Source organism: Etheostoma cragini, chromosome 20 (assembly GCF_013103735.1).
Source record: "Etheostoma cragini isolate CJK2018 chromosome 20, CSU_Ecrag_1.0, whole genome shotgun sequence".
Taxonomy (NCBI): domain Eukaryota; kingdom Metazoa; phylum Chordata; class Actinopteri; order Perciformes; family Percidae; genus Etheostoma; species Etheostoma cragini.
Window position 1 is genome coordinate 14,568,615 of NC_048426.1, and position 13,652 is coordinate 14,582,266.

The 13,652-nt window shown below is 41.7% G+C and overlaps 1 protein-coding gene across 9 annotated transcripts in view; it reads left to right on the forward strand.

The window, feature by feature from the left end:
* The window catches only part of ktn1 (kinectin 1), a 20,793-nt gene extending 10,002 nt beyond the window's left edge, over positions 1-10,791 (forward strand). For 4 of the 9 annotated variants that reach the window (XM_034857986.1, XM_034857987.1, XM_034857990.1 and 1 more), the window contains exons 13-36: positions 792-829; positions 931-1,021; positions 1,351-1,419; positions 1,529-1,566; positions 1,691-1,781; positions 1,924-1,992; positions 2,687-2,724; positions 3,146-3,236; positions 3,359-3,471; positions 3,557-3,653; positions 3,919-3,959; positions 4,068-4,158; positions 4,978-5,064; positions 6,600-6,689; positions 6,799-6,885; positions 6,976-7,065; positions 7,145-7,237; positions 7,344-7,412; positions 7,536-7,619; positions 8,019-8,102; positions 9,191-9,274; positions 9,374-9,469; positions 9,579-9,689; positions 9,805-10,791. In XM_034857986.1, the coding sequence (XP_034713877.1) occupies positions 792-829; positions 931-1,021; positions 1,351-1,419; positions 1,529-1,566; positions 1,691-1,781; positions 1,924-1,992; positions 2,687-2,724; positions 3,146-3,236; positions 3,359-3,471; positions 3,557-3,653; positions 3,919-3,959; positions 4,068-4,158; positions 4,978-5,064; positions 6,600-6,689; positions 6,799-6,885; positions 6,976-7,065; positions 7,145-7,237; positions 7,344-7,412; positions 7,536-7,619; positions 8,019-8,102; positions 9,191-9,274; positions 9,374-9,469; positions 9,579-9,689; positions 9,805-9,834 (1,872 nt within the window). In that variant the 3' untranslated portion in view covers positions 9,835-10,791. The remainder of the gene's footprint in view (positions 1-791; positions 830-930; positions 1,022-1,350; positions 1,420-1,528; positions 1,567-1,690; positions 1,782-1,923; positions 1,993-2,686; positions 2,725-3,145; positions 3,237-3,358; positions 3,472-3,556; positions 3,654-3,918; positions 3,960-4,067; positions 4,159-4,977; positions 5,065-6,599; positions 6,690-6,798; positions 6,886-6,975; positions 7,066-7,144; positions 7,238-7,343; positions 7,413-7,535; positions 7,620-8,018; positions 8,103-9,190; positions 9,275-9,373; positions 9,470-9,578; positions 9,690-9,804) is intronic. The other 5 variants (XM_034857989.1, XM_034857992.1, XM_034857993.1 and 2 more) reach the window with 5 other exon arrangements.
* The last annotated feature ends 2,861 nt before the right edge of the window (positions 10,792-13,652 follow it).

The window sequence follows — 13,652 nt, forward strand, 5'->3', positions numbered from 1 at the left end:
ATGGGCCGAGGCGAGCCGAGGCGGGCCGAGGCGAGCCGAGGCAAGCTGTTACCAGCAGTGGAAAAACGCCATAAGATCCATGAAATGTCAGGTCTTAGTACAGGGACGCACTTTTAAACCGTAGCACTTTCTATTTTGCTTAAATGTGTTAATTTTGCAGCTCAGTGAAGCACTTTAAATCATTAAAAGATATATAAATATATTTTGCATACGGTATAATTGTGCTTCAAAGAAAGAAATGATTAGGTTATTCTTATTTTAAAGTCATCTACGTAATATTTATGAATGTGTATGGGGCAGGATTTAAAAGGTGACCTTGAAATTGTGACGTTAACGGCGACGCCGGGGAAAAATAGCCCCTAAATTTTGTGCTGGCTCACCTAAACGTTAACGTTACGTGTTATTAATGTTTACTAGCATGACATGCAGCAATGTTTCTGTTACCTCTAACGTCTGTTTTGGAGCATCAGAGAGCAACGCAGACATTTAAGTGGCACCGTAATGAGGTACCGAAATCCCCGTTGATATTTTGTCCGGTAGATAACGGGCATAACGACATACAACTTCAACGTAAGAGGAATGTAGCACAATATGGATGTGTAAGCAGTTATAAATAGCCCATGTGACAATAAAATATGTTTTGGTTAAAATCAACAAATAATTGTGATAATCATTATCTCAATATTGATTACAAAAAAATCCTAAAAATCATTTTGCCCATAATCGTGCGGCCCTACTCACATGCCTGACTATCTGTATGTAGGAGAATAACAGATTATTTTCTAATTTAGGTCACCCATGTCTCTCACATTGAGGAGCTACAAAAGCTGTGAGAAACATTTTTGATCTTTTCAGACATATAGTGATTACAAGTGATACTGCTGAGCCATTTCCCATGCACTCTCCCAACTCTCCCCCTGTGCTGTTTAGATTGGCTGATAAGGAGTTGCAGAGAAAGAGTCTGGAGGATTCTTTAAATGCTGAGAGAAGCAGTGGTGCCAGTAGGGAATCTAACATGCAGGTATATTCGCAAGAGCACTTCATCTACAGCTTTTTATAACTAACATGCCAAATTCCAGCAGACTAGTAAACTAATGCAAACATGTTCTGTGCCTCTCATTGTGTTCAGAGAGTATATAAGTTGAAGACCATGTACACCAACCTGCCAGAAAAAGAGTTGACATTTGCAGATATTTTGTGTTCAGCTGCCAAACTCATTTATTTCACGGTTTTATAAACCTAACACAGAATTATGTAAATAATTACGTCATTGCTCAAACTATTGTCAGTCTGTCAGGTCCTGTATTGTCTTGGCATAATAAGGCTCTCTTCCCTGTGTTTCCTCCGCAGGCCTTGCACAATGAGAACACGTCACTGAAGGCAGAAATTCAGAATCTGCAGGCACAGATTTCTGACCAGGTTAGTCATGTACCTTCATTGTTTCAAGTGTTGTGAGTTTAAAAGGCCCATAGGAGTTTGTGTGTTCTTCACTTTGACACACCCTCTCTATTTGACTCTCCCCATGCAGACTGCCTCCCAACTGGCTTTGGACCAGTTCCAAAAGAGGTGTGTGAGAAAACTGGAACATATTTGAAATATGTAATCTGGTTAGGCCTGTTACTCTGTCCATTAAACTAATAAGCCATAATGAATAACTGAATGATGTTATAAAACATTGCTCCCTACCCAGTGTCCGAGAGAAAGAGGACAATATGAAAACCGTGGAGGACCTTCTGGAGAAGGGGCTGATTGAGGTGGCCAACAAGGAGGAAAAGCTCAAGGTGTTTTTCTCTTTTGCTGCATCACACACACTTGACTGACGTCAGCGTGCTTGAAGTGACTCTGCACTCTTCACTGCTTGCCTTGTAATCACAATCCCTAATTGGACAGAAAATCTTTACGTACATTTGCTCCTTCATGCAGGCTATAAGAGAAGAAAACAAGGCACTAAAACAAGAAATAGAGACCCTTCAGAGAAAGACAGCAGAACAAGTGAGTTGTATAAAATCTTTACTAAGGCTGCAACTACACTTCAGTGTTTTTGTTTAAGAAAACAAATCTTTTGCAACATTTATGCCTCGCGTACTACTGCGGCTTTTCCGACCCCCTTAAACCCCGTTTTGGTTTGGAAACATCAGGGTTGCATTGTAATTGGTTCCACCTCCGTCAGAAAGCACAGGGGAGACACTTTGTTTCTCTCTACAGTCGGAACTCGCTCAGAAGCTGATTGCAGTTACACTCTCACTTGCTGTACACACACAAGCCGGTCCTACTATTCTCTTAAAGAGGTTGATGCAGACACCAACGCACAAGTATTAACTTCAGGCCACTTATGTAAGCACCGGCGAAAGCTCTGAGTGGAGTCTCCACAGAAGCATAAATCTCCTTTTTTACTTTTTGCCATTGTTCTTTTTCCAAGTATTTCAACTCATACAAATCAATGATTTTCTACCGCAAAGCAACGGTAGACAATCTGCATACTGTTTACACCAGCACGTCTATGCGAATGATCATGTGATATGTGTTGTCAGACGTGTAAATATGGATGAAGATTAGTTCTGCCACAGAGCTATGTCTGTGTGGACAAAGATAATTTTTCTTTGAAAATGCTGTTTTGTAGTGTTGATGTAGCCTGTGGATGTAAAGTATGTTCTCCTTATTAAATTGTCTTTTACCCTTATCACAGGCATCATCAGAGTCGATAATTGGAGAACTTCACAGCAAGTAAGATCAATAATTGACTTGGGTATTTTACGATTATGGCAGTGTAATAGTACCATAGTCTTATGATAACCCATCCCCCATCCACAACAAACAAAGACACTAACTTTAGTTTCCGTAGCACTAGTCAGGGAGTGGTAACAACTTTGCCAACTTGCTAAGATACAGAGCATCTAATGCAAGTCGTATACGTGAAACCAAAGGTCACTTCTTACTCCACAGTAAGCATTTAAAAACAAATTCCTCTTGGCACTCCAGGCCACTCCTGAGACACACCCCTGATAGTAATTCTCCTCTGGCACAAGAGGGTGTGCATTGTTAAATATCCTTTGTCACGCATATCATTATATATGTACATTATCAACAGATTCTATGTGACGTCAAACTGTTCTCTATGATGAACCATTGTTTTTTTACTTTATAGGATCCAAGAGAAGGATATGAAGCTAAAATCATTGGAGGAGAGTTTACAGATGGCACAAGACAGCAGCTCTACCAGACAGAAGACAGTTGAGGTGTGGGCTTTTTCTATTTCAATGAAATACTGTGTTTGCAAATTTCAAGTGCTCTACCTTATATTGTTCATGTTGTATTGTCCTACTTTGAGCTCTTGTCTAAAGCTGTTTTTGTTTCGCAGGCTCTGGAGCAGCAGTTGGCTGCCCTGCAGGTAGAGGTAGAGCAGCTGAGACAGAAGGAGACATCGGAAGAGCTGACCAGATCTGGTACCCAGATCCAAGAACTCCAGGCTCAGTTAGTTAATCCCCACACTTCAACATGTCTTCGTCCAGCTTTGCCTTCACAAATCAGACTAATGATGAGCGCATCTGACCCACAGGCTAGCAGCAAAGGACCATGAGATCCAGATGCTGCAGGCCGAGCTGGAGGCAAGGGCTAAGGAGCTGAGTGAGAAGGTGGAGCAGATACACCAACAGGTGAGGAACGATCTCAAAGTGCGAGACATTCTATGTTTTGAATCAGGGAGTTCTGTCTAGCTGTAAAAGATTTTACCAAGTACGCATAGTAGAACACACAGGCCAATTCTGACCAGTGACTCACACAAAACTGACAAAATTGTTTTGAATTGATCTTAAATTTAGATAGATTTAGATTTTTAGATTTTTTTTTTGTTTGTTTTTTTGTTACGAGGTCATAAGAAATACAATGTTTTTGATGGATTCTTTTCCCCTCCCTAAATAGCAGTCCCACACAGCAGTGCCTAGCCAAGAGCTACTGACAGCGTGAGTAATGTTACATTCCATATAACATATACATTTTTTACAAACATTTTCATTCTAAAGGACCTGTACCTACATAATAATTCAAAAGGTTATGTTGTTGTCTATTAGGTTGTCAGAGAAGGAGAAGCAGGTCTCAGATCTCCTGGGTGAGCTGGCTGAGCTGAGGGACTCCCTGGAGCTTCATAGGAAGAAGAACAACGTAGGTTTCCTACAGTGTTGTCCTGAACTGGATAACACCAGTGACTGCTCTGCGAGACATCATCCCCTCCCCTTGTGGTGTTCCCCTCACGTTCCCCTCACACTCGAGTTGCACACAGCATACATCCATACTTCTCGTTGTTCCCTGACGCTTTGTCCTACTTGTTTTGCTTTGTGCTTTCTTTAGCTAAGGTTGTGTTTCCAACATGATTGTAAACAGATGTCTAGTTTGATTTGGATAGCTTAAGCTGAACGTTTTCACAACCGGGCTTCCAGCCTACTCCTGTTATGCTCGCAATTGGCCATGACTGTTTTAGCAAGCTTGTCTGTGCTTGTGGGTGATTCAGAGCGTTAGATAGTCTCCTACCTCCATGTATATATGTATGTATTTATTTATTAGAATTTTGTGGGGGGGGGGGGGGGGGGGGGGGGGGGGATTTGCATTGAAAAGCATATTTATGTGGGCTTTGTTTTCTTATTTTTTTATCTACCTTATATATTACCTTAATTTGAATAGACTAGTATATGAAATACTGGCAGAACTTGAAGTATCAGCAGGACATTGTTACAATACAAATCTTGCATACTCTGTATGTTGCTTTTACCCACACAAGGTGCGAGGCTCTGACTCTCGAGGCTATTTGTTCATACTTATTTTTAGTGGTTGGAGCATGGGTAAAAAACTGAGCGTAGCAATTTTAAAATGAGAAATGCGTTCGGTTTGTTCTGTTACTCTGCCAGTCTTTATTTGAGGGTCACTGAATGCATATTTCCTGAGGCTGAACTGAAAGTAGTATCTCTCTGGAACTGACCAAAACAGGAGCTTCGGGAGAAAAACTGGAGTGCAATGGAAGCTCTGTCAGCTACCGAGGCCATGCTTCAAGGGAAACTCAGCAAAGCTGTCAAGGTTCGACACCCCACCTCAGTCTGCTTCACTTTAGTTCCAATCTGATGCATCCCCCAAAATGCTGTTTATTTGCCATAATTGACCCAGTGAGATTTATTTTTGTCATCATCCATTACAAAGCTGCATACTCATTTACCTCATTCTCGCCCGTCCCCTCTATTGTTTGGCTTCAAGTTTTCAATTGGCCTTGTGTTAACCTGTTGAGCCACGCTACTCCCCTTGGGAATCTCAGACTTTATTAACTTAACATATAGTGGTTTCATTAGCGGATACATTTTTTTACATTAAGCTCTGAAATATATAGATTTCTCCTCGCCCAAAGCTCAGACTGATGCTTGCAAATGAGTGTGCAGTGACTTAGAAATTGAGTTTCACTAGATGTCATTAGGTTGAGCTTCATGGTAATCATTTCTGCTGCTTCCTGTCGGTCATGTCACTTCTTGCATGCCCCCCCCTCCCCACGCTTTGGGACATCCATACTGTCAATGTCACCAGTTTCTCAGTCAATGGAAATCTTAGTAATTCACTTTGATTTTAATGCATTATTTTTAAAGGAAGTGTGATCATTTAAAATGTTAAATGAATGTGCAACAGGGGCCTTATCTTTCCTCAGTGCTCTGTACTCCTTACTGAAAGATCTTTGTGTAACTAAATGTAAAGCAAAATCTACATAATATATGTCTTGTAGCTGTAGATCACTTTTGTGTAGACAGAGTTGGCTACAAGATAGCTAGTCTAGTAACGGTTATAGTAAGCATATATTTCTGCTCTCCTCACTTTACATCAGAATAGGGGACATGCTGAACCATTTACACAGCAGCTGCTCTTCAGCCATCTGAGTACAGTAGAAACAACCTTCTGAGAGCTGAGCCAGGGAGTTCCTTGGCAGCTGTTGTGTACTCTCAGTGCACACTGGTTGTATTTAACTCTATACACTCGTTTCAGAGCTGCCTTGTGACACGGTGTGCTAATGTGAATAGTGGTTAGAGTGCCAGCTGGCTAGGGCTTGTCATACACTCTCCCTTTAGGCCCTCAGAGTGACAGTACATGATGCTAGCCTATTGTGGGAGGACTGATAGCTACCATTTTTATTTATTGAAGAGTTTCAAGGTACTTTGTACAATTTCATGATGCATGTTGATGTATTTGTGGTTACAGGAGGACTGTAGATGTGATGTGCTCTGAATGTGTGGTTGCTGACAGTTGGTGTAGGTGTGGCCTGTTGAAAGATGCTTATGTTTTCTAAGGGTAAATGGAAGTAGGAGTGAGACAGTGTTTATCCTGATCCTTTAGAATTTTAATTACAAAGATTATGTGAAGTGAATCATTCCGGTAACATCAATTGGAGCGGCTTGATGCATGACTTGATGACTGGTTTAAAACAACCTCATGGAAATTAGAATAAGGAAGAAGGAAAGGTGGTGGTCATATCTGCTCTGATGACCACTAAATATTTTCTTCGAAGTGACTGAACTATGTGAACAGCTGGTGCTCAATCTCCTCTCCTCTCTTTTTGTCTCTTTGCCCACTTGTAGGAGAACCAGACAGTACTGGCACGGTGTCAGGCCGAGTGTCGAGATGTTCTGCACAGACTTCTGCCCCATGTGCCTCTCCCCAATGAGCAGGTATGGACAATATGGGATTTTTACCTCCTTGCAAATTGTGTCTTACTTTGTTGCACTTAATCCTCTAGTGTCGAGATGCAACTCTTTACTCTTCATCTCTTTCTAATAGAACCATCAGGAGTGGCTCCACAGATTTGAGGGGGCGGTAGCTGAAAGCTCAACTGCACAAGCCACCCCTGCATCAGGGGACTCTAAGGTAAATAAAGTGGAAGTAATGTAAATTTGAACATCTTTCCTCTTAAGATTTTTAGAGAGAAAATCTCACTCACTCATTCACTCAAACTAGGGACTGGCTGAGAAGCTGAAAGAGGCAGAGGATGCTCAAAAGATTCTACAGAAAGACTGTGAGACATACAAGAAGGTGTTGGCAGAGACGGTGAGTTAAGGTTTTAACATTTGTGCTTCCGTATTGGTGTCTCTTGCCAAGCTGAGCTGTCAGTCTGCTGCATTCACAGGAGGGCATCCTGCAGCGCCTCCAGAACAGCGTGGAGCAGGAGGAATCTCGCTGGAGGGTGAAGCTGGAGCTATCGCAGGGAGAGCTCCGTGAGGTGTGTTCAGGTTTAGCCGGAAACAACTCCCATATTTAATTATTAAGTCTATATTATTGCACCATGTGTGGGTTTCATTGCGAAATTCTTCTGTCTCTTCCGTTAGATGAGCCTGAAAGTCACCGCTCTGGAGCAAGATGTTGAGAGACTAACAGATGGAGCAGAGTTGGAAAATGTCAGTCCAGTAGAAATGCACAACTCAAACTAAAACTGACTTATTGTAGTTCAAACATTCTGCCATTTTAACCCGTGTTTGTCTCTGTCACAAGTATCTTTAAACCTCTGTTGTGCTCTGTAGCTTAGAAGAGGAAAGGAGCACTTGGAGTCTGAGTTGGAGCGGGCGGAGCGTGAGAGTGCCACCTATGTAACAGAGGTCAGAGAGGTGAGCAGAAACTTTACTCCATCACCCAGTCAAGTCAAAGTGTTCATCCGCATGTGGCAAAAGAACAAACTCTGTTTTTACATTCATGTCCATCTAATGTTTTAATGTTTTTGTGACATCCCGTTTATTTGGGGCATATGAAGTCCACACAACACATTAAATAGTCCATATTCAGCTCTATCAATGACTCTACTTGACTTACCAAACTAACTTAATAGACTACTTTTGGTAATTTAGAGTCATATACAACAGGATCCTGTGGTTTATTTATCACAACACAACTCTGATAAATAGTAAGAGCATTCCCTTTTTGTAGAAGTCTTATGGCCTGATCAGCTCATCTGTCCTGGATTGCATCTCACAGGCTCCCATTAAACACATCTCAAAACTCAATTTCAGCTCAAAGATCTGTTGACTGAATTGAGGACCAGACTTGATGGCTCATATACAGAGGCGTTCAGACAGAATGAGGAGCTGAATTTGGTAAGCGTCGCTCACCCTCTAGCTAGAACCTCAGTGACGTGCTTACTCAACCCTTAGAGAATATATTCTCGGATTTTAAGAGCAAAGATGTGACTTCTGTAAAGTAGAAAAAAACAGAAGTGAAAAATGATGACTCATGTTCACACTCCGTGATAGTTACAAGACTAACTTTTTGTTTTCTACACTGGCACTAAATTCATCTCACTTTGCCTTTTTAGGCATCTAACAAATGGCTTACTGGTCAACTTGCCTTCCTTGTGCAGTCGAAAAAATATCAAATGTGCTCCACTTTGTTCCTCTTCAGCTATGATTATACTCTACACCTTGAACTGCACCGCTTCTGTCTTCTTACAAACCATGTCTGGCTGTCTGTCTGTCTGGCTGTCTGTCTCTCTCTCTTGGCCTTTGTCTCGCCATGTTACTGGACACCTTACTGTGGTCTTTGTGCAGCGTTAGGTCATTTTTATTTTGACAATATATTGGCTGCGTTCAGACCAACAATAGCACTATCAAAAATGTAGCTCCCTGATTACTTACAATAAGGATTTGAACAACAAAACAGGACCATCAAACACTTTTTGCAACCCATTGCTACATTGGTCCGTGCGCACAAGCACATATCCCTAGTTACTCATGCTGAATGATGTTACTTAACTTCCTATCTTGCAATCAAAATGACAGTGAGAACTTTCCAGAGTTGTAAAATCCTGTTTCAAGGAATCCTAAACCAATGTGCAGTATTGTGGCCTCTGATAAACCTCAAAACATGAATGTATTACTCAACCTAGACTTCTCGGATTGCGATTTAGCTTCTCACCAATACCTGGAGCAACATGCCCACACCAACGCAGCCCCTTGCACTGTTTCTCTTGGTGCAATTCTTGGTTTGAACATGGCCTATGTTGGACAAGCAACCACTGTTAGGTCTGTGCAAATCTTCACCACTTTATATGTTCATTTAATGTAGGCAGGATGCTCTCAAATGCTCTGTGTACATGTAATGCTAAATTATGAATGGGATTCACATGTTTGAATGGAACGCTATAATGTTCTGTTGAGCGTGTGCCAAGTGTCCGTTTTGTTTCCAGCTGAAAAGCCAGCTCACTGAGACTCTTTCCAAGCTGAAGACCGAAGAGAACGAGAGGCAAAAGGTGGCTGGTGACCTGTATACGGTAAGAATATTCGTTTATATTTTTAATCACACTGCCGATATGTATCCATGACTAGGACACATTTTTAACATGTGGAACTTTCTGTTTCTTAATATCCAGGCCCAGCAGTCTCTTGATCTCATCCAAGGGGAACTTTCAAAAGTGACCGACAACGGTGATGACATGATAGAGAATAGCAGTTTGTCGTCACAGAGAGTAAGAGTCTGGGGCAGTGTGGGTGCTGTAACAGTTGGTGTTCTATGTCTTTGCATGTACGGTAATTAAGTGGTTACATTGAGCTCTAAATCAGCAATCATTCTGACAGGAAGAGATTGACAGAAAGGAAAAAATGACTGCAGGACTGAACCAAACAGTCAGAGAACTGCAGCAGCTGCTACAAGGCGTCAGCCGGCAACTCACCAAGAGAAAGGAAGGGGTAAGGCCTGTTACTGTGTTGTTCTTACAGCCCAATAAAACATTACAGTATCTTAGTCTTTCCACTTGCATTTGTGTATTTGAATGTGGAGTCTGAACATTCTGCTTTCCTCCAGGAGGCCGACAAAGATCTGCCCACGGTATAGTGAGGAGGACACACCCTTCCCCCCCCCCCCACGCAGCCCCCTACAGAGCCCACCTTTGATCTTCAGTCTCATCACTACCACCGTCACACCATACTGCCACACCCTTTCCCCATCTCCGTCGCCTAACCTGTACTGTAGGCAGCCTCCAACTGACCCTGGCCCGGTCTCAACGTTGGCAGCGAGGGAGCAGGCAGAGGTTTCTGTTAATTCCAAACACTCCAGACACTGTACCAAATCACACTACACCACTCCCACCACATTCCTCTTTATCAGCAGCATCGCCAGTTAATTTTTATTCTAAATTTAAAAATGACATCTAGCATAATTTTAAACTGTGTGGCAACCATTCCTCTGTTTAAAACACCTGTATTTTTCAATGAAATCCTTTTGAATACTACAGTAGTTTTTGTTTGTCAAGAGAGGACAGTGATGCAAATTCCCAACTTGATGACAGACTTTGGGTTTTTAGTCCTTTTTTTTTCCTAACTTAATAAAGATATGTATAGTTTAAATGTACCAGTTAGGACCTGCTGAAATACACTATGTTGTTGATCCGTTTGCCTCCTGACCAGTAAACCATAACAAACTACGCATTAATGAATGCATAGCTCCATGCATACCTTGGCTTAGTATTGGGTGGGAGAAGGGAGATTTAAAAGGGGTCTTCAGCATATCAGCAGGGCCTCTACGTGACTGTAACTATGGAGATGCATGGACATATCGTAGTCAAGTCGGTACTCCAACTCCAGAGAGAAGGGGGTCTGACCCTGGCTGTGGGGAGAGAAGGCCAGGTCAACAGTGGAAAGGTTTTTATTCCTACTGCAACTACTCTAGGAGTAAGTGTCCCATATCATCTGTAATCAACACTTGCTATATTGTTGCTAAATTCATTAACACTGAAGATTTTGTTCTTTTTGTAACAGGCGATGTTAATAAAAGGGATGCTTAATAAATCTGTCCAGTTTCATGGGTTGAATGTATTCCACTGCACTTCTTTCTCCCTACCACTGTGGGGCAGCATGGAACCTTAGTTTGGTTCACAGTCTTGAAAAAACCCTAAATATGCACAGGGAAACTACAAAGCTTCTGCTGGCAGGTATAATTCTTACTTGGCAAAGTATTCATCCGACTTCCCCGTACATAATAAACATGTCTCATGTCGTGGTGATATTTTAGTTAAGTGGTTTGAGTCAGTGAAGGTAGTTTACTGTGCAGCCTAAATCATGGAACATTTGGGTTGTAACCAGTTTCCTGTAATGGCAACATGCTATATAATCCCTCAGAATAGAAGACTGTTTCTCACCTCTTGCATGAGGGTATACAAAATATTTCCTATCAGTAAGAAGACATAAAAGGAAGTGCGAATTTTAACTGGTAGCTTAAACAATCAAAAGCTTACCAAGGATAACATCTGACCGGGTGACTTGTTAATGCTGCGAGTGGCTGAGTGTGAAAGTGCATTGTAAATTCAGATGTGCATTTTTTTTTTCTTCTATATCTTTGTAATGTTTTAGATTTAGCCTCCACAGCTACCTTTCTATTTTGTAGTATTTAAAAGATAAATAGGGTCCTGTGGTACTGTACCTGAACTGGACTGATCTGTCCAGTACCGCTCTCCTCTTTGCATCTTATAAGGCCTTTAAAACACCAAGGGTGTTGTGCTGGGGTTGCGGTGTCGGGGTCAGTCAGTGGCGCTGGCAACATGGGATCAGCACATTCCTCACATTCCCCCACACTGTCATGCTGCAAGTCAGCTGATTGGAGAGCTGGCTTATACCTCCATGGAAACCTCGCGGCGAAACGGGCATTATTGTATCTTCATCAGTCACGTCATTACCTGGATAACAAGGGGAATGTATATGTGAAAAAATAACAATAAATCTGCCAGAGGTTTGTCACATTTCCGGATGGCCGCATGACTTTCATAGAAGGTCTCAAGTGCCAAAGAGCTGTTAATAGGGACTTTGTCTTTCCTGTGTCATCATTGCTCACACTGACGAACTTGCGCAATTTAGCTTGTTGCGGTTTTCCTCTGCTTTGAATGCTTCTTGCCTGGTAACATTAAAGTCCTCCTCCTAAACATAGATTTGCACTCTCACTACGCCAGCACAACTTCAGCAAAGCAGCCCACTCCCTGCATCTGCTCTCCATCAGTGTGGTATGTGCTAGAGAGCCTTTGATCTCCCCCCCCCCCCCCCCCCCCCCCCCCCCCCCCAACACTAGTGTGTGTGTGTGTTTGCGTGCTTGCACATGCTGGAAGGTGAGTCAGACAGACAGAAAAGACTGTAGTAGTTGTTTACACAGACAATGCCCAATGGATGAAGGCAAGCGGAAAGAGAATGAAACAAAAGAGCAGTAAAAATTCATTATACCATTGTTTTGAGTCCAGCCCCTATGCCTGTAGTTAAAGGCCTAATGCAGCTTGATCCTTGTGCACAACTGCTGAAGTTCATTCCACTGTACTATTAAAGGACAAGTATGTGTAGCTATGAACGGAACCCACAAATTTCAAGGATTAATCTGAGTTGTATTGCTTACAAATGGAATAACACATTAATGTACCTTATAGTACTGCAGAGTTTAAGTACAAATGGGTGGGGAGGCAAGTACCTTCATGGGCCCCAGTGACCCCCTACTACTTTTTGTTTTTGTGCCAAGTGTTATTGCACTTTGAAACTGAACACCAGTTCAAACAGGTCATTATTGCAGAGGCAATAGGACCTCTGAGGGAGCCTGAAGCAGTAAGGGCATCTCCAACTATGCAGGGTCTTGTGAAAACAAGACAGAGGCAGTAAAATGTTGATGAGACTGCCAGACAAAAGTGAAGTGACACATTCATCAGAAAGGCGTGAGAACATGTGGGATACTGGGTTGAGAGGTTCTTGACATCCTCACATGAGATGTGGACATTTGGTTACATTTGACAGTCTGTCGGTGCTTCTCGTAAGGAGCAATTAAGCCAATAGGCCTCGATTTTATTATTAGATTAAGTGGTATCTTCTCACATGGAGCCAAGTGACTAAAAGATGTTACAAAAAGAAATAAGCATAAGGCTTGTAACCAAGAAAAGGAAAAACAAACAAAAAGGATCAAAATAAGCATTTATAATGTGAAAATAAAACTCCCAGGCATGCAGATAAATAGTCACGTTATTAGGATTAGGTTGCATAAACAATTGCATGCATTAGCCAACTGCAATTGCAATAAAGTCATAATCAAATAAAGTTCTTAAAAGGACCCAGGGGGTCACCAATAAAATAAGCAAACCTGATTTCACGATCCTTTCATTCTTTGAATGTTATAGTCAGGAAATGTACCAGGATGATTATTTTCACCATGTGTTTCCCACTATTACTGCCCCACCTTCTGCCCCACTTAGGCCTGTGTAAATTTATACAAAAGCAGACATTTGTAATAAAATTGTGTGATCCTTCAAATATTTGTGTTGAAAAAGAAGTAAGTCGTATGATATATTTAAAGGACATTGCGACAACAACGTAAACCCTTATTCTCGTTAGACATGGGAAACTGGAAACTTTGCAAACATATCACTAAAAGTATGATCCCTTTAAGGATTCCCAGATTGTACTCTTTGTTTACATAATACAGGGTGCGAGTCATGAAACATGCAAGGTTGCACAAGTAGGAAGTTTCACTCCCAAATAAGATAACGTTGTTTACCCAACCATAAATAAAAAGCAAAATGCTTTCCTCTAGTGTCATTAATAACTAATTAATAACTTCTAAAACTAGACATGAAACACTCAGGTCGAAAACACTATTTTAAACAAATATTTGGTATGGAGTCCCCCTACACA